Raw genomic sequence first — 20260 nt, 5'->3', positions numbered from 1 at the left:
AGCACAGTTTGTCACATTTACGATTGTTCTCTTGCAGAATCTGTAAGTAAGACCCCTCCAACAGAAAAGGTTGAAGATGAGAAGAAGGTTGCACCCAAAGCTTCAGATTTACAAAAAACAGAAGATGCAAAAGAAGTTTCTCACCAGCCTTTGACTGCTGACCAATCAGAAGTGTCTGAGCGGCCTGCAGACACAGAGGAAGAGCCTGAACCAGGAGCTGAAACAGACAGAAACACTGCGTGAAACTAAAGAAGAAACTTATTGATCATACTCACATATACAAACATTAGCTACAAGTTTGACGTGTGCTTAGAGCCTTATATGACTTATGTGTTTCCACTTATTGTAACTTAGATGCTGCATTTACTCTTATTAAATATTAATGATAGTAATATTCCACATTTGTGTCGCAGAATATCTACAACAGAGTGTTAGGGTTACATTGAGGAAAAAAAAAATATATTTATATTTGTAACTTCAAGGAAAAAAATCATTATTTTCTGAGAATAAACTTGTAATATTACAAGATAGTCATAATTTTACGAGAAAAAAAAAGTCACAAATTTACAACAAAAAAGACGTAAATATATGAGAATAAAGTGGCAATATTACGAGAATAAAAGCCCTAATTTTCAAGCAAAAAAAAGTTGTGATTTAACAGAATAAAATCATATTTTTATAAGAAAAAGGGGATATTATATTACGGAAAAAACATATTGCCAGAAAACTTTAAAACAGGCGAGAGCACAGGCAGCCTCCATGGTAAACACTGTCACAGGTGCCAGTCAACAGGTAACCTGCAATATATTTATTCCATAATATAATATCCCCTTTCTCGTAAAAATACAACTTTATTCTCATAACATTACAACTTTTTTTCTTGTAAATTACAACTTTTTTCTTATGATATTAAGACTTTATTCTTGAAATTATGACTTTATTCTCGATATCTAACTTTTTTCCCTTAAGATGGCCCTAATCTTCTGTCGTAAATATCTCATCTGCTAACAATTAAAAAAACCAAAACAAAACATAACACACACACACACACACACAGAGAGAGAGAGTTTTGAGAATTTGCCTGCATTTGATTTGGATATTTTTGTTGTCTCTTTCAGACTATTTGCTAAAATAAACGATCTGTTGGCATATTTATTGGTTTAAATATTCACACTTGTGAGTTTATAGTGCCACATGATTTCGGGACACAGAGTGAAACAGACTTAAGAGGCTTTTGGAGGTGAGGCACTCAGTAGTTGGAGGGGAGAACAAAGCAAACATGAGAAATTCTTGGGGTGAAACAGGGCAGAATTAATTTAAATCAACAAGTGCAAAAGTTGGAACGACCCAGTGGAGACAATAGTGCAGTGAGGGGAACCACAGCTCATTACATTAAATATTTTTATACTTCTTCAATGTTTTTGTGTTTGTTTTTCAAATGCATCTTAATCTTTTATACTGGCTCTAAAGAGCAGATGACTGCAGCTTACTGACACATTTCAGGGTCAAAGCTGGCAAAAGCATAGACAAAAACATACAGATTAATAAGATATACATTTATAGTATAACAGATTATTAAAGACTTTATAAATAGATGTTTATGCCATATACGTGTAAATCGTGTTGCAGACTCGTATGTAACAATCTAGGGAATCCCTGTGTAAACATCCAGTCATAGTCTGACGCAGCAGGTGTTTAATTGGGAACTGAAACTCTCTACTTCCCCTCCAGAGTGGATGGTACACTTCATTTGTTCCTCCTTACTTTCAGTGGGTGGCACACTGCCTTCCTCGGCTGAGGATTCAGGTCCAGTCTGGCCTGTGTTGCCAAATTCTGCCCTGCTGAACTGTCCTGGTGCAAATCTCTGAAAATCCCACACCACCTGCAGGGCTGCTGCTCTGAGGCTGGCTGTGACCTCTGACCTGCAAATGGAGAGTGTAGAAATTTAATGTCCTTACTGTGCAGCCCAGTCGCCAGAAGAAAAAAGTGTTTCTGCAAACCATGGATACATGACATTTATATGTTTGTTACGTATCACATTCTAAAGTAACTTAGTTTTGATTGACTTCGTCATGGAGGTGGAGGGGACGGTGGATAGTGAGAAGTTGTTGACAACTATTCAAGGCCAACATTCAACAAAGCTGGTCGCTTAGCGACATTGGCGGCATTTCTAGCAACCGTTGTGGCACCAAAACTTGGTATTTTTAAGTTAAATCATAATCTTTTCCTAATCATAACCGAGTGGCTTTTTTGAGCTGCAAGTTAACCACAGCGTTGTTGAAACATAATGAAATGTTTTGACTTATGTGCTACAGAAAAACCTACAAATGTCCAAGGGCATAGGTTTGGGGTCCTCAAACAGAACATTTTGAGCATCAGATACTTTATTTTCTGCATTCTGGTGAATTTTCGTGTACCAATTTTTGCTTTTTCTGCATAAATGTGTGGTGTTCATGTTTTTAAATTTGTCAAAATAAAAGTCCTCTGCTACTTTCATGTTATTATTTGGGGGTATGAACGCACATATTTTAAATATCCCCCCAAAATACCCCCCAAATTGCAAATTGTACATATCTGCAGGAACAGACAATGCAAAAATGTATTCTGGTGATTGGGTTGCTCACTGTGAATAATAAAGTACATTTTTCGCTGCACTTAATTTCAGAAAAGGAAAATAATTGTGCTGCCTCTACTGGAAGGTTTGGAGTCCTCCCCAGGAAAATTTGACCATCAAACACTTAATTTCCTGCATTCTCATGAATTCTTTTGCATTAATTTATGGTTTGAATTGTCTATAATATTGTCAGAAAAAAAAAAAGTCCTTTGCTACTTTCATGTTCTTATGGGTGGAGAAAAATGCACATGTGGATGATATATTTTCCAGTATTGGATCTGGATAGTGGATATTGTGTCACAGCTTTACAGCTATGCAGCGAGCTAAACATGCTTTTAATAAAGGTTGAAGAGAGCATCCGGCCTTTGTTGGTTTTTACTGGAAGCAATTGTGAAAACACCATGATACTATAAACAAGTGCGATCAAAGATAATGTAAGATTGAAACAGAAACAAGGAAACTGATTTTACATAGGGCCTCACAAGTACAGAGAGAGGCAACAACATAAACAGCAATAATGATTTTTAAACATTTTTAGGCCTGTTTATTTATTTACTCTAAGTTAGTTTTGAGATAGGCTTTGTATTTTTAGAATTGCAGATTCATCATCTATTTTTCCCACATTTTAGAGTTGGATAATATAGAAAAAAAATCCCGACATTGCCCTCACATCTCTAATAATTAACCCAAACAATTAACCTGATCATAAGTCCTCCTGCGCGGTAGTCACGTGCAGCCTGAGCGCTGCAGGGTCACGTGCTCGTGGTCGGCTTCACAGCAGCAGCAGCAGCAGAGACGCAAACACGAGCCGGCGGAGGAAGAGCCCACTGAAGGTGTGACAGCCCGCGGGTGAGCCTCTACTCCAGCAGGTAGGATGATTTAACCAGCTCCTCTCCTCATTTCACAGCTCTAGAAAAATAAAAACAGACAGAAATGTGTATTAATGTTTGTTAAAGTGCCGGCGGAGTCTTTTAGCGGCGTATATGTAACTCGTGAGTCCATATTGATGTTGAGTATCGCGTTTAAAGTGTTGTGACAGCGGATATTAGCGATAAACGCAGACAAACAGACACTTTGTGCCTTTACATGAAGATAAACCGGACATTAACTACTGTGCGACACGTTATTGCTATTTATATAATCCCACACTTTCTCATAAATGTCTCTTTTGCTAAATGAAATTCTCCGGCGGTGTCCCTGAACGCCTCATAGGTTTATAATAGGCTACTTTGCTTAACCTGAAATCATCTACAGGTGCTGTTTACAGATTGATTTTTGGCATTATCATGAACATTATAGTTCTTACACTCAGTGGCTGATATATGCAGGTTTTTATCGCCTGATTGTGTTAAACAGCAAACTCCCAAATAGAGATAAGGATCCTGATTTGTATATCTATCAGTGTTGGGGAGTAACTGGGCTGGTTACATGTAAAGCACTTATGTCATTAAATTAGGCACACAACTGTAGGCTATGCTACACAGTTACAGTCATAAAGAACACATATGTAATAACATTACTGTTACTTATTAATAATGTTGGTAATTACAAAGGGGTTACATCCCAATATATTATTTTGGTGAATAGTTTATATTTATAAAACATTCATTCTGTTGCTTTATGTCTTTTGGCGGTGCAAAAATGCCTTCGTATGGCAGAGAGTGTGAACATTTTAACAGCTTTATTTACCATTTTAAAAAACATTAAAGAAATACTCGACTAATGAACTGTAATAATGAAATACTTTTCTCAACTTATCAGACAGCTCTACTTGTTTTAATATTTGCCTTTATCCATTTAATATATCTACATTGCTGGTGGTTATTGATAAAAAATGGAATTATGTTCATATTTTTTAATATTCATTCCTACAATATTGTCTCATCAAAGAGGGGATTTGGTTAAAAAAAATGATAAAAAGTGAAAAGACAGAATGTCCCGTTCTGTCTTCCATTATCTATCTATGTCAAGGTCGTATTTAATGCAAAAATGATTTGTTTTTCATATAATACTTTGGTTTCTGCTCTTCATATGTTAGGATTCACTATCTAATTTTATATTCAGTAATTTGCACCATTGGTCTCTGACATTTATAGACTAAATTACTAATTGATTTATATATTGTAAGCTGCAGCCCTGATTTTCTTTATCAACATACAGTCAGCTGAGTCAAAAACATTGTGGTGTTAGATTTATCAGGAACTGGTGGTCGAAATAAAACCTGCAGTGACACAACGCTGGTCAAAACAACAGCGGCTGACGCAAAATCACGTTGGACGCTTAGACGTATAGTGAGCAGGACAAACGTGCCGAGACAGGGAAAGCTAGATTTGTCCTAATCTTGTAAACAGGATTAACACCTCCTAAGGTCCCCTCAGAGTGTCGTGAGATCTGGCTCTGCTGGATGTGTAATCAGTAAATACTGGGCTTCTGTAGCACAATAAAAGGACCTAAAAGACAAATATTTTTGAAGCTGTAAAGCTTTAAACTATAAAGTGATTACAGTTAGCACCTCCAGCTTCTAAAGGTCTCTCTGTCCTAACCTCGTGTGCAGTATCAAACATATGAAGTGCTGTGGGAGCTGAGGCTTTTACTAAATTTGGTGTGTTGTGCAGATCATGCAGCCAGTGTGTAGTCAGCTCACTTCAGAGCTGTGGTTGTGCAGCGTTGCTATCACGACTGATGAGTCTCATCTAGACTCTTCTGCTTTGTCCGTTAAATGAGCATTGCACTTTCACTCCACAATGTGCTGCTGTGGTTCAGTAGAGGGGAACGTCACGTTACAGGAACACTGTGTGACACTATTATCAACTGCTACGATAACACACTGGGTGCCTACAGTAACTTTTAGGAATTACATTATTATAATTAAATTATAGGTTTGACTTAATCATCACTAAACAATCATTTTTAGCCATACTGCTCAGTTGGTCCTCTACTTTTATCCAGACTGAAACATCTCAAAAACTATTTGATGGATTGACAGTTTGTTCAGACATTCAAGACCTCCAGAAGATGAGGCCTACGGACTGATGTTGACCTTTCCTCTTTCCATTTAAAAAGCCCAACATCTACCTGCTACATTACCTCAAAATTTGACTCAGATATTCAGGATCCCCGTAAACTGTATTCTCACTTTAGTAATCCTTTGGCTTTTCTTCTAGTCCCATTTGTGGTTTTTAGTTGATTGTCTTTGCAACTATTAGATGGATTGCCTTTAAGACCCCCTCCAATGAAAGTTAAGATTATAAGCTTGTTAAGATTTCCATATGGTGTTTTTAATATAGTACAAGACATATCATGAGCTAAATAAGCAGTCATGGCTGAGCATTTCTGCCTTGGACCTGCAGTGAACCAACAGGCTGGTTTCCATTACAGATTTGTGCAAAACTTAAGCTTAAAGCAAATGCTCGTGTCATGTTACTGTTTCTCTAATGTTGTAGGAAACAATACATAAAATACATAACCCTGTACAACTCATATTCAGAGTTCAGGGGATATAAATGAGGTGAAGGTGCAGAGTTACATCTAAGACATTTTATGTGTGATGGGGATTTTTGGAAATAACGTATAAATATGTAATTATGATAAAAAGAGATTAATTTTATAGGGCTTTAATCAATACCAAGAGAGAGACATTCATATTTCCCTTAGGATGACTTCTAGGCCTAATAACATTTGATCACCTGCAAAAGTGATATTCCCATCAGCCCCAGCTGTACTTTTTGTTTATTGCTGGTTAGCAAATGTTGAAACGCCTGCTGAACATCAGCACGATAACATTTCTTAAGCAGCACCTGTCACACGCTCTAGCATGGAGACAGACTCTTTCTCTTTCATTTGTGATCTGACGATCCATTGAGGATGAATCCTAATGACTTTGTGATTATAGTTTTACCAACCGGTCACAGCTGAGTGAACTGCTGCCAAATTCAGCTGCACCTCAGTTGAGATTAATGCGAACACATACATGCTTTATGCTCAGTATGATTGGCTGTACACTAACAGGCTAACTGCAGCTTCAGATGGGCCTTTGTCATTATTTTTTCATTATTAATTAAATAATCGATTATTCAAACAAACAGATTAAGGTCTCTGTAGAATTTTTAAGCTCAAGTTGGCCGTGACGGGGCAGTTGCAAAGAGAGGTTATGTAAGCGTTTTAGGGCTAAAGGCTGGAGGAAATTTTCCCTCAGAGTTTGTGCTCAGTCAGAGGGGCTAGAAAGGTTGTGGGATTTGTGGTGCACGGCACAGACCAGGAGCAGGTTGGCTGAGGAGGACAGAGGAGGTGAGGAGAGGAGGCCTGAGCTCAGCTCCTGTCGGGGTGACATGGAGCTCTCAGGGAGGTCACCTGCGGAGCAGCAGGACCGCCGGCTGCTCCTCAAGTCCCCGTGGACTCTGGTGAGTCGGGGTGCTAGTTAGACTTCCATTCGAATATGCAGAGTAAGTTTGTTTATCTTAATTTAATCTTAATTAAATTGTGGCTCTGTTATAACAAAGACGGCATTTAAATGACCTGAAAAGTTGCATTTTAATTTGGAAAATGTGATCTCTAGCAATTAGCTGTCAAATAACTCAAGCCCATTTTTTTAAGTGTAACTCGACCCAAACCTGAGTATATTCGTAATTCAAACTCATCACCTCTGTTTGGCTACCTTTCTATGAGAGGTAACCAATAATTTAAAAAATAATATAATAGATTATTGCATGGATAAATCACACCATATATAATTTTACTTTATGACATAATCTAATGCTTTAAATTTTCTCAAAATTTGGTAAATCACCAGATGGGCATTCTGTTTTTTTTCCGAGGCTAATCCAGTGTATTATATGACTTAAAAAATCAAGACACTTTTTATGACACTGATGCAAAAAATCACATAAAATTAAATATTAGCATGAAGCAGGCCTGCTCATTGATGTGCAACGTTCACCAACCAGAACTATCAAACTTTAAAGGGTAAATGCTGCAGCTGGCAGCTATGAAACGACTGCAGTGTAACCACTCCGTGCATGTTCTCAACGCCAGTTTACGTCCATTTAATTGCCTATTTTTGCCAATGACAGGCAGCATTTATTTATTTATCTTTTATATATTTTTAAAATTTCACTGGGGTAGACACTATACGACCACTCGCAGTCGCCATCGTCTCAGCTGCCTGTTTCGCCAGTAAAAACTGACCCTTTTGTGGTGCATGCTGTTCACTACAATACGTCGCCTCAATGCAGCATCCTTATCAGTTTAGAAGAGAGAAGAGCATCTGTATTTTTGATGGTAATAAAAGTCATAACATCTGGATAACATCTGATCAAGCCTAAGCCTGGATCAGATTAATACAGAATAACAGAATGTTTTTTTTTATATCTGCAGGAAAATCTCCATCATCTCATGCAATTTATTTCCACATTACACAATTCCTCTTGATATTATATTGTTATCACATGAAAGTCAGCAACGTTTTCGTGACACACTGTAGTCACCTGATAGTGAGTTGATCATCATGACTATAGACTGAGACTGAATGGTTTCAAAGTCCATTCAGCTGGTATGCAGCTCTGATTTAGTCAGTGTAAACCATTGTCCTGAATACTGAAACACACTGCTTGTGGTCTCATTGTTCAGGACACACACACACACACACACACACTGCGAACATGACTCTGAAAAATATTGACAGTCAGATTAATAATAGCGTTGTGTTCTCTACAGTAATTACAGATGCTGACGCTCATGTGACTATCACTGACGTTCAAGAGAAACCAGGTGCATTTAAAACAGTAGAAACACTCAGTAGCAAAGTGACATTAAAATAGTGACGTTCAAGTTTAAAAAGAGCGAGAGTAGCTAATTATATTAACCCAAAATGTGATTTTTAGAGACAGAAACACACACTGTCTGCTCTCTGCAGCAGTCTTGTTGCTGCAGTCGAGGGCCAAATTAAGTCTCCGTCAGCTCAGGACTCTTTTGAGGAAAATGGGACAGAGCCGCTGTGTTTAGGGACCAGCTTGCATTTCCTTTGCAGACTATTCTGATCAACAGGAGCCTTTCTGCCGGGACACTGACCTAATAAGAAAATAAAGTTGCGTGTGGTTTTGTTCTGCAAGTGATTCAGCCGTGTTAAACTTGTTTTAGGAGGTAATAAATGCAAATTTACGGCCTTTGCATGAAGGTAATTGAGTCAGTCCTGTTATGCAGCATCAATTTAAAAAGAAAGATGTAGTGTAGTTTTTTTTACATTAAATACATTCATAAACACACGGCCAATCTCAGTAACGCACATAATAACACCTATGTGTGGGCTGGTGCAAACATTTGAGGTAAGCTAGCCTCAGCTGTGTGGGTGATCCAGACTGAGCTAGTGATCCTTCTACACATAAATTGAACTTTTCTAATAATTTCAAATATATTTTTACATTTTTTTAAATCTGCGCAACTTCCTTCTTAATTTAGCCCAACAGGGAGGAACTTTAAGGGTACGACAAACAGATTATCACTGTGAAAAATGGATAGAAAGATGAGTGAAGATTTATGCTCACCCTTCTTTATTCCTTTGAGTTCCTTCCAGAAAATGATGTCACTTCCTGAAAATGGTCTCCATGGAATTGTAGTCTTTTTATGCTTTTTTTTTGTAAAGTGAGGAACAAAATAACAGCATGGAAAATGACATTAGGGACACAAAGTGAATGGTGAAAATGGTTTTAAAAAAGTAACAATTAGCATGTCCTATAAAATAATTAATGTATAAGGATGTAAGAATATGTATTTGTAATGTATAATATGTTGAGTATTTTATCATTTTATGGCTGATATGGCTCAATTCTGAATAGCGTACATTTAAACTGATATTGATTTTTTTAGGTGAAAATATATTAAATTTTGTTGCCGACTCCTCCACAGCAGCACATTGCTTAGCTTCTGTGATGGTTCTCCCTTTGAGTCATTTTTTATAAATATATGACACATTTCAAAGAATATGTGAGAAAGTAACTCACAGGAACAGAAATGTTGCTGCATTTGGAACGACCCAATTAATGGAGGATATTTTTGCTTACAGGCGGACACCATGAACTACGTGGGGCAGCTGGCGGGCCAGGTGCTGGTGACAGTGAAGGAGCTGTATAAGGGGATCAATCAGGCCACTCTGTCGGGCTGCATTGACGTGATCGTGGTCCGACAGCCTGATGGGACGTTCCAGTGCTCCCCTTTTCATGTCCGCTTCGGAAAACTGGGGGTGCTGCGCTCCAGAGAGAAAGTAGTGAGTGCCCAAAAATGTATATCTTAATGTCTGAATTTAGATGCCTATTGTAGCAATATTTTGATGAAAGTTTGCATTTGTTCTTACAAATTCTGCAAAACAATAATCGTAACTGATTAATTGTGCAACTAAGGTGATTTTCTATCCCTCACTTTATTGCAGTGGCATGATATTGTTATATTTATTTTACTCATCCTGCAGACAAAACCGTGCAGTACCATGCAGTAACTCGTGGGATAGCTGCACAATAAATTCTCCAGTCCTCTAGTGGCCCTCTGCTGCTCTCCTTCCCTCTGAGGCTCTCTGAACAATCCACTCTGCTTCTCACAGGAGCAGATTGGCCTCTCTCTCTATTTATAGACACTGTGTAGTTATCAGCTGGAGACTAAGGTGGGATAGACGGACTAAAGCTCAATTTAGCCTCTTATTCTCATCCTGTAAAGATTCATCCCATTCAAAAAAAGCTCTCGGGGGAGTCAGACAGAGCAGGAAGTCGTCTGTCATCGACAGAGAAGACTTAAAGGGATATTCGTCAAAACAGAACAAATCTTGATTTCTTATCAAATGTCAGCATCTTGCAGACACCTCCATTAAAAGAATTTCTTAACCTTTCTGATCACTGAAAGATGAAAGAAAACATTGCTGTGCACATAACTGACATACTGTGTGCGTATTAATCTGATATTGACCTTTTTATAAGAAACTAATTCCACCCAGGCAGCCCAGGTCTTTTTGTTTAACACACAAACAGAAACTTGTTACATTTGCAGAAAACAGCAAGCTTTCGTACAAGCTGTTCCCTGTTTTTTTTCCTCTGGCTTAACTCTAATTCTTCAGGTAAATCTGTGGCACAGTTTTTGTATCCATAAGCTCTGTTGAGCATGCATATGGTGCTTTTCTGCTGTAAACACCCTCATTGATGTCTGATTAAACCCGAGGCCAACTGAGGGGAATGCTGGGAAATACACAGCAAAGCTTTAGAGTATTTCTTATAGAAATATGTTGTTTGACCCTGCAGATTGACATAGAAATCAACGGGGAGCCGGTAGAGCTGCACATGAAGCTGGGAGACAACGGAGAGGCCTTTTTTGTGCAGGAGACAGAGCAGCACAATGTGAGTTTTCATCAGTTCATGATGACACTAGTACACATTTGTATGTTGAATTAGAAATAAATTACTTTGATGACAACATGCAACATTTTGTGCTTCATTCTAACATCATCTAACTGTGCAAAATCAGTGTTAGCATGCTGACGTTGGCATTTAGCTGAAAGCGTCGTTGTGGCTAATAACAGATTCAAAACAGTGTGCAGCAGCTGTAGACCTTTAAGGCCTTTACACAGGGGAGCGTGACTGAAACAAAACATACATTTAAAGTCAAAACTATTCATGCAGTTTTTATCTTGAAACATGACGTCTGTCCTGCACAGCATCATTAGTTGATTCTTTTATTTGTGGTGGGAAAGCTCAGAAAAATCCACTTTAGCACAGTAGGGTAGAGCAAAATCTTTGTGCATTCACATGGATTGCAGCAGCTTCATGACCCTACTGCCGTGTTCAAAACCACTTCCCCTCTGCTGCCTTCTGCTCATAAATGACCAGAGGCGGTGCACAGTTATTCCATCCACACATTTGGTGGTCACATTAGTGGTTGTATTGGTGCAGCTGGAGAATTGGACACTTCTCCTCGGGGCAAAACGATGGGCGGTCATGCAACACTTCATCCATTTCGTCACAAAATGGGCAAATTATAGAGTTATAGAGTGTTAGCACCATTTCACCAAAACGACCACAACATCACGTCATGCATTGATGACGCTGTCCTTGTTTGCATCAGGATGCATTAATGTTTATACGACAAAATATATGCATTAAAAAGGCATCCCAGACCACTTTAGCAAGTGGTTTGAGTGATGGGATCACAGTGCGCCTTTACACTTGTATTTAACTCTGCCAACTCCATCTGTTAACACCACGCGTAAACAGGCTCACTGACATTAAATGAATTGCACTAATAAAACGCACCCCTGTGCGTAAAGGCCTTTAGTCTATTCTTATTTTCTTACCACAATACAGGAGATTGTTCCAGCTCACCTGGTGACGTCGCCCATCCCCACAGAGGAAGCTCTGCTCCGCAGCAGAGAGCCCAGATGTGGCGGATTGGCGGCAGAGATCAATCAGCCTCTGAGTCCACAAGACTCGGCCTCTGGAGAACTCCCACCCTGTTTAAACACAACTGGGAAGAAGAAGAGGAGACGCAGGAGGAAGCACAAGGCGGAGCCACGTAAGGAGGAGCAAAGCACACCTGCAGGCGGGGAGCTGGAGCTGTGTGAGCTCAGTTCAGATGAAGAGCACAGCACACACAATGGACGGTAAGTAGCAAAAGCTGGATTTGAATGTGTTTTTTTTTACACAAACTTTCTATTTATTTCACTGTTTCCTGTCTGCAGGGCATCCGCACTCTCCACGATGAAGGACAACATGGACCACAGACAACATTCCCCCCTCACCACCCTCGAATGGGACAGCTACCCTTTCTCTGACGGAGACTGGTCCCCTTGCAATACGTACGCCCCCTCACTCTGTCCCGTCCAATATTTACACTGTTCATACAAGCTTAAAGAAACAATGAGACAATCCGCATTATCAAAACAGGCTGAGCTGAGTACAACAAATCACTCCCACTACTTGATTACAGCTGACTCAGTGGAAATGTGGTGTTTGCTTACAGCAGGGAGATGTCGGAGCCCATGTCGCCCAAGAGTGACTCTGAGCTGATGGTGAAGCCGGCAGAGAGCATGCTCAGGGCTGAGTCGCACATGCAGTGGACCTGGGGAGAGTTTCCAGAATCCACAAGGGTGAGGCTCGGGACCAGAAGTGTAGAATCGGGTCCAAACTTTGCGAGACGAGGGGAAATTTGCGCGGATGAATTGGCAAATCAAGTACATCCTCGTCTATACATATGTAGGGATTTGTTCGTATTTAAGCTCTCTTGTGCTGTTGTTTCCTGTTTCCAGGTCAACAAAAAGGACAAACCGGAGCCAAAGACGTTGACCATCACCCCCTCTGAGAGCACACATTTCAGGGTTATCTTAAGCACAGAAGCCATGGAGGACAGAGAAGAAGACAGAACCACAAATCGTGTTTGCAGTATTGTTAAGCCTGAGCCTCGGACCATCAAATTTGATAAGCACAGCTGCAAACCACAGCCTCCCGAGGCTTCGTCATGCAATACAAACATTACCAAGCACAAGCAGGACATTTCAGATAAAATGTCCAGCAGTTTTACCTCAGAGGCATGTCCCACAGACTCTGACCTCAGCCTAAAAACCACACGCAAGACCAGGTGGACATCTACGCCACCCAGCCGCAGGGACAGCGGCTCTGCTGCCAGTGGAGACAGTAACGTGGCCGGAGACTCAGCAGCTGCTCGTCCTGATTCAAGCGCCTCTTCTAAAGCCACTGACTCCCCTGCGAAGAGACGAGGTAACACGACCTCCTTTATAAATAGGTTTCTGTAGATACAGTAGTTGTTGGTTTGGTTCTGCTATAAAAAAAGGATCTTCTTAGAGACTAGATTGGGTTAGGGACAGGCCCCGAGAAACACAGCTCTAATTTTTACCAGCTTCCACTCGTGGTGTTGCAGTGAAAGAATCCCCTGCAGCCCAAAAAGCATTTTCTCAGGGTCATTTGTAACACTTCCCATTATGAAATTTTGTATCTATGCAAGTTTCATGCTTGTAAAACGTCCCAAAACTACGATTTAAAAGTCTGTGAAGTCCATTGGCGAGCAGAAACTCGCAGGTGGAGGTCAAAGTAAAAAACTATTACTCATATTCAGTGGGCCTCATTCAGGCGAAGTAAACCAAGAAGCAAGATACTTTTTTCGCCAGGCGAGTAAATACATTGAAATGAAGAGGATTGTAGCCGCTGCTGTGTTAGCTTGTGCTAAGCAGGCAGATGTTGAACTGACCGAGGAGAGTGGCTCCCATGATGGAGGAAACAGAAAGTTTGCTGATCTGGAGAGGAGTTAGTTAGTCTGGGATCAAAACTCCGGTGCAAAATGGATCAAATGCAAATATCAGTGTTATTTCAGTTGACACCTTATATAGAGGTATAGAGTACCAATATGCTGGTCTAATGACCTTACCCACTCTAACCCTAACCCATAATAGCTTAAGTTAATATACTAATGGCAAGGATAAAAAAATATTAGGCTACCAAAAAAAAGGATCCAGCTGCTCCCTATTTTTGTAAAAAAAAAAAAGGGAAGTTCTTTAAAAGAAAAATGAAAGTAAAAAATAAAAGTTAAGACTCCCAAAAAATATCAAGAGCATCCTGCTTTCAACAAAAAAGAGACCATAAAATAGTCTACACACGTATAATTCTATCTGCTTGTTCGTCATAATATTTCTTTTAAAAATTGTATAGAAACGTATAATAATTCAAATTGTTCAATGATTCTTCTTAAGCATCTAAAATGGCATGGGAAACTCAGATTATGTGAGTGTACTTTACATACAGTTTTGGAGTCCATGAATGCAGACAGGAAGGATGTGGTTTCTCTTTGGGCCTGAGTTTACATTCTGTGTCTGGGGCTGCGCTGCACTCACATGCAGAAGTTTAAAAGAAAAGGAAGTGGATAGAAAAAAAAATGAAGTCAACGGTTTCTGAAAGGGCGTCTCTTGTCTTGCTTCTATAAAAGGTGTGAGGAAGAGGAGCCAGCATCAGGGGCCTGATGATATTTACCTGGATGACCTGAATGCACTTGAACCTGATGTTGTTGCGCGGTACTTCCCAAAAAGGTACGGACCTGGGGATTTCATCACATATGATTTAATGTATGACAAACATTCATTGCCAACTTTCAAACCTGTAAACAAAACCACAGAAGAAGTTGAAATAATTTCTGCAGAAAATGACAACTATTTACACAACTTGGGGATTTTTGCTGTGTGAAACTAACCTTTCAGTGTGTGTTTTCAGTGAGTCTGAGCAGGTTCCTAAACACTGGGTGGAGATGGGGAGGCGCTCTGGATCCCAGTCTCCCCAGTCTGTAGGCAGCGCAGCAGCAGACAGCGGCACCGAGTGTCTGTCAGACTCTGCTGGTGACCTGCCGGACGTCACCCTGTCGCTGTGTGGAGGTGTTGGTGAAAACTCAGAGATCCCGAAAGGTACCCGCTAATATTAGCAGCAAGTTACTCCAACACTGACTACTGCAGCAAAATATTCAGGTGTTTGCTATTATTCTGAAAAAGACTATTTTTTAGACTATTTCTATCCTGGGGCGTCCAGTAGCTCAGTGGACAGTGCAGGCGCCCCACGTACAGAGGCTACGCTGCACGTCATTCCCTCTCTGACTGTCTCTCTGCACATTAGTATAACAGCACATTTCACTATTTCACTAATCGAATAGTGACGAATAAACCTTTTGATCCTAGTTTATGAGGCTTAAACAAGCAAGATGCATAACATATTTTGTCCTACTCCTTCATACTGATGATGTTGTTAAAAACACAGGATATCGCCATTATGTACAGTCAGGCATTTTTGTTCAATTTATTCCAGAAAAGTTCATGGAGCACATCATCACTTACAACGAATTTGCAGAGAATCCAGCGATCATCGACAATCCTAATTTGGTGGTTAGAATTGCAAACAGGTGAGTCTTTTGATTTCAGTCACTGGATTCTCACCTCAGTTTATTGAACATGGTGCATTAAAGGTAAACTATGCAGAATTGTCACTTACTGTCTGTAAACATGCTCACCAGCAAAAGTGAAAGTAAAAGCTAACCCCAGATTCACTCTCTTTTGGAGTTTCGCCTTGCTATATTTGCGCTTTTTTGCTCTTTCTCTCTTGGAAACCTGCTGCTTACCTGGTCAAACACAGAAAAAAAACAGAAAATAAGAAAATACAGGCTGTGGGCAGAGCCTGTGCAGAAAAATACACTGCCATAAACCTCTAACAGGTTGTAATTGATTGAGAGCGATTACTTCTTTCTGAGTCTATACATTGTTTGGGAAATCCTGCATGGTATGCCTTTGATATTTAATTACTTGATGTGCATATTACGGCTAAATAAAACCTACTTTTCAGGTATTACAACTGGACACTGGCAGCACCGTTGATTCTTAGTATGCAGGCTTTTCAGAAGAACTTACCAAAGGTATCCTGTTGGTCTAATGTGTTTATAGTGCAGTCTTTAATCTCATACACTTTGTGCTCATTATATATCAATTTAAATATGAATAATTGATCTGAATGGCAGGCCACAGAGGAGGCCTGGGTGAAGGAGAAAATGCCTAAAAAGTCTGGCCGCTGGTGGTTCTGGAGGAAGAGCAGCGTGAAGCAGGTACTGATTATGTGACTCAGCCATCTGTGTGTTTACAGTAAAGCGGACGTCAGTGTGACTTTGCATTGTAAATGATTTCAGTCAAATGAGGAACAGGTCATCAAAACGCATCACTAACCATAACATCCCTGTTTTGCATTATCTTGAAAAAAAATCTCACGATGTCTCGTTTTTTCTTCAGCTATCATCAGAGACCAAGTTAGAGAGACAGGAGTCTCTGAACAGAGAGAGCCCGGCCCTTCGCCCGGCCCCAGAAACACAGTGAGTCAGCAACAAAAGCTTTGGCTTCCTCACAGCATCACAGTCGCACACCAACACAAGCAGTGTTGGGTAAACATGTCCCACAGAGGCTGGATTGGCATGTTAGTCAGCGAGCACTGCTGTCATTTTATGACTCATAAACTCGTCACTAAGAAATCAGGAGAAAGACTTGAAATGTTGTTTGGACCAGGCAGCTGAAGTATTCTAGTTTGTTCTAGAGATTATTAAGGATGCATGTTAGTTTTGTGATGAATAAGTAGTAGAAACAGTTCCCATGGTCATGGAAAACATGGAAAAATCTTGGAATTTCACAATGGCTTAGAGAAGTCGTGTATTTACTCAAAATCATTGAAAGTTCTGGAAAAGTGATGCAATTTTGTTGTGTGTAATGAAATTGTTACAATAACCTTCCATGGATAACCTTTAACATAAAGCAGCACAATGACAATTTAATTTTCTGTGGCTGTCGAGTACGTAGCTCTTATATGCGTTGTGTTTTGTCAAATGTGCGTACATTTTGTCGTTTTCTCTCCTTGCTCTAAGTCAACCAGCTGGAATTATGTTGGAATAGAGTTTGAATCTGGAAAAAAAAATAGAATTTGGCCTTGAAAAGTCATGGAAAAATTGGTAAATTTTATCCATGAAAATGTGTGGGAACCCTGTCAAAAATATTCTTATGTTTGTGCTGGAGAAAGCAGAGTTACAGGCAGAGAAGGAGGTCTGCTGCCCTCTGGTGACTCTAAGTGATTCTGCACACATTTATAAATAAAGTTTATGTTAATGCATAGTCTTTATGTGCTTATTTTGACATCTATTTAACTGAAATTCAGTTGATATGTTAAATTAACGTTTTATGTACTCTGGTCTTGGTAGTGTTTTGCTGGTCTTTGCCTCAGACTGTGCTCTCTCCTGCAGGCAGAAAGCAGCAGAGTGGTCGAGTGACGATGAAACTAAAGAGCTGAACGCTGTGGCAGCTGCTCTGAAACCTACTGAGCATGTGCAGACAGAAGGCCCTGCACCGGCACCTTGTCCCTCATACAAGAAGTCCCTCCGCCTGTCGTCTGAGCAGATAGTAAGACAACTGATCACTGATACAGGGAGTGCGGCTGAAATTAGACAGAGGTGGAGTGTGTCTCATCATTCTGATAATGTATAATGAAGCCCGGTGAAAAAGTTCAGCCTTAAAGGCTAAAGGAGAGCTTTTATGTATTTTCTATATTTTTGTGTACAAAATGGTAAGGTCTCATCATCGACTTCCTGCTGCCTTGAATAAGTAACTGTATTTTCTATGTTTATTCCAAATGCCAAAAATGCCTTTCACAAATATTCAAAACTTTGAACCCTGAACAAATTGGTGCAATTTCTTTAGAATAATAATAATAATGATAAAAGTAATACTAAAACTAGCAACTTGGTAAGAAATGTTCCATGAATTGTAAGAAATTAGTAGATATAGGATTTTTTATTTTTTTTCAAAGATGCGGAAAAATGTCTAGGGAAAAGCAAAAAAGCTAGCAAAACAATATAATTATCACAATTTATTTTTAAAAATTATGTTACAAAATTATTATACATTTTTCAGCACTTTTTCTAGATCATTTCCTATTGTTGTTTATATAAACATTTTTTTAAAATCTTTTTTTTTTTTTTTAAATCTTTCTTAAAAAGCACGTTTGCTTATTTCTTGCTAATTTTTGGGTCATTTATTTTTTAATTTCTCTTTGCTTTCTTCCCATATATTTGAAAAAGGTCAAGTCAAATTTACCAGGTTTCAAAGAGTATAACTCCACTCACTCTCTCTCCTACAGGCCAGCCTGAAGCTAAGAGAGGGCCCTAATGACGTCACCTTCAGCATAACCACTCAGTATCAGGGGACATGTCGCTGCGAGGGCACCATCTACCTGTGGAACTGGGACGACAAAGTCATAATCTCCGACATCGATGGCACCATCACCAAGTACGAAAAAGTCTAAATTCTCTTGAAAAGTAAATTGTGTTTATTCTCGGGTTGCATTAAATAACACTGTTCTCGGGCTGCTCATAATTTTCCTCTCACAGATCAGACGTGTTCGGTCAGATTCTGCCTCAGCTCGGGAAAGACTGGACTCATCAGGGCATCGCTAAGCTTTACCACTCAGTGCACGAGTAAGATACACATTTATTCTGTAAGAGTAAAAAAAGTCAAACAGCAAAGTGTCTCTAATGAAAGCAAAATGTTTAATATATCAAGAAATATCTGACCGTTGCAGGAACGGTTACAAGTTCCTGTACTGTTCGGCCCGAGCGATCGGCATGGCTGACATGACCCGAGGTTATCTGCACTGGGTGAACGACAGAGGGACTCTCCTGCCTCAAGGACCCCTGATGCTGTCCCCCAGCAGCCTCTTCTCCGCCTTCCACAGGTTACAAATCCTCTCCCTGATCATTTAAGCTTTTTTTAGTCAGCACTATTATTTACAGCTGTCTTTCATTAGAGGACTGAATAGATGTTTTTCAACCAAGGATTTCAAGTGACAAATCTGACATTAATGCACTGCTTCTAGTTACTGCAATGGCACAATAAATATTTAGATCTTTTACTTAACCCTTTGAAACCTGGATCAGCACCAGCTTTCTTGTGCTGTGTTAAGAATTGAGCAAATTGGTTTAATTTCTTTTGAGAATATGTCAAGAGATTTCCCAAAGATTGCAAGTAATAAGTAAAAGGTGACAAGAAAATGAACTAAAAAAATACTTAAAAATAAGCAGGGAGGATTATAAGAAAATTATCCAAACAAAATAGGGAAAAAAGTCCAGAAAAGTATATTTATAATATTAATTTTAGATTTAAATTCATGTTAGAGAAAAACTATAACAAACATATAAAATAAATAAAATGTTCAGCACTTTTAAATGTAATTTTCTTTGTTAGTAAGTTTTGGGAGGGTTTTTTTTTTTTTTTTTTTACTTATTGGGGCATGTCTTGTAAAGCTGATGTTGCCTTCTCCCCAGGAAAGGGATGAAAAACTGTAGTCTGAAAAGTCATTAGAGGAAGAGAAGTTTAGGCTAAAGTTGCATTAAATAGGAATACTGATCCCAATACAAATTTAGCAGTTCTGCAATGTGTATCATTTGCGTTGGTGGAAATAAAACATTTAAATGGTCACACATTATCCTGCACTGTTAAGCATCCAAAAACAGATTAGAACAGTTTTTGAAAATCATATTTAATCGCTATTAAATAGTGTTTATGGTGATTTTGTGCATTTTGGATACTCATCGATTCTGTATAAATGATTATAGTTATCTAAATTTTAAAGCTGTCAACTCTGCTACCGGCAAAAAGTCCGAGGTTCAAGTCTGTGATGCTTTCTTCGTAACTGTCTTGTTAGAGAGATCATCGAAAAAAAGCCTGAGAAGTTCAAGATCGAATGCCTCACAGACATCAAGAACTTGTTTTTCCCGAACACAAATCCCTTCTACGCTGCTTTTGGAAACAGAGAAAATGTAAGTGTAGATTTTTGGGTCTTTGCTTCACTGTCACATGATTTTCTTCACCACAGCAGATTATAATTTAATGAAAAAGAGGTGTTATGTTTTGTTCGGTTAGATTCCATCACTCTGAGAATGCTCCTTATTGTCGTGTTTCAGGACGTGTTCGCCTATAAACAAGTAGGCGTGCCCGTGTGTCGGATATTCACAGTCAATCCCAAAGGGGAGTTAATCCTCGAGCAGGCCAAAGGCAATAAAACATCGTAAGTCTCAAAGCATCTCTGGAGTCATTGTTTGCGT

The 20260-nt window shown here is 39.3% G+C and overlaps 2 protein-coding genes across 5 annotated transcripts in view; both read left to right on the top strand.

Annotated features, from left to right (window-relative positions):
* The window catches only part of myom1b (myomesin 1b), a 33921-nt gene extending 31267 nt beyond the window's left edge, over positions 1 to 2654 (top strand). For all 3 annotated transcript variants that reach the window (XM_088072220.1, XM_042510574.2, XM_042510572.2), the window contains one exon: positions 38 to 2654. In XM_088072220.1, the coding sequence (XP_087928346.1) occupies positions 38 to 243 (206 nt within the window). In that variant the 3' untranslated portion in view covers positions 244 to 2654. The remainder of the gene's footprint in view (positions 1 to 37) is intronic.
* Positions 2655 to 3321: 667 nt separating this feature from the next.
* The window catches only part of LOC121960484 (phosphatidate phosphatase LPIN2-like), an 18407-nt gene continuing 1468 nt past the window's right edge, over positions 3322 to 20260 (top strand). The window contains exons 1-19 of one of the 2 annotated variants that reach the window (XM_042510200.2): positions 3322 to 3483; positions 9672 to 9872; positions 10891 to 10986; positions 11950 to 12245; positions 12324 to 12440; positions 12605 to 12731; positions 12891 to 13359; positions 14579 to 14678; positions 14860 to 15047; positions 15442 to 15535; positions 15973 to 16042; positions 16145 to 16228; positions 16410 to 16489; positions 17405 to 17561; positions 18298 to 18446; positions 18548 to 18634; positions 18739 to 18891; positions 19861 to 19975; positions 20120 to 20223. In XM_042510200.2, the coding sequence (XP_042366134.2) occupies positions 9681 to 9872; positions 10891 to 10986; positions 11950 to 12245; positions 12324 to 12440; positions 12605 to 12731; positions 12891 to 13359; positions 14579 to 14678; positions 14860 to 15047; positions 15442 to 15535; positions 15973 to 16042; positions 16145 to 16228; positions 16410 to 16489; positions 17405 to 17561; positions 18298 to 18446; positions 18548 to 18634; positions 18739 to 18891; positions 19861 to 19975; positions 20120 to 20223 (2678 nt within the window). In that variant the 5' untranslated portion in view covers positions 3322 to 3483; positions 9672 to 9680. Of the gene's footprint in view, positions 3484 to 6877; positions 7015 to 9671; positions 9873 to 10890; positions 10987 to 11949; positions 12246 to 12323; positions 12441 to 12604; positions 12732 to 12890; positions 13360 to 14578; positions 14679 to 14859; positions 15048 to 15441; positions 15536 to 15972; positions 16043 to 16144; positions 16229 to 16409; positions 16490 to 17404; positions 17562 to 18297; positions 18447 to 18547; positions 18635 to 18738; positions 18892 to 19860; positions 19976 to 20119; positions 20224 to 20260 lie in introns of those variants that run through there. The other variant, XM_088071828.1, reaches the window with a different exon arrangement.

The sequence above is a fragment of the Plectropomus leopardus genome, chromosome 21 (assembly GCF_026936395.1).
Source record: "Plectropomus leopardus strain MGB_pleo_1.0 chromosome 21, ASM2693639v1, whole genome shotgun sequence".
NCBI lineage: Eukaryota > Metazoa > Chordata > Actinopteri > Perciformes > Serranidae > Plectropomus > Plectropomus leopardus.
This window is presented reverse-complemented; position numbering and strand designations above follow the sequence as displayed.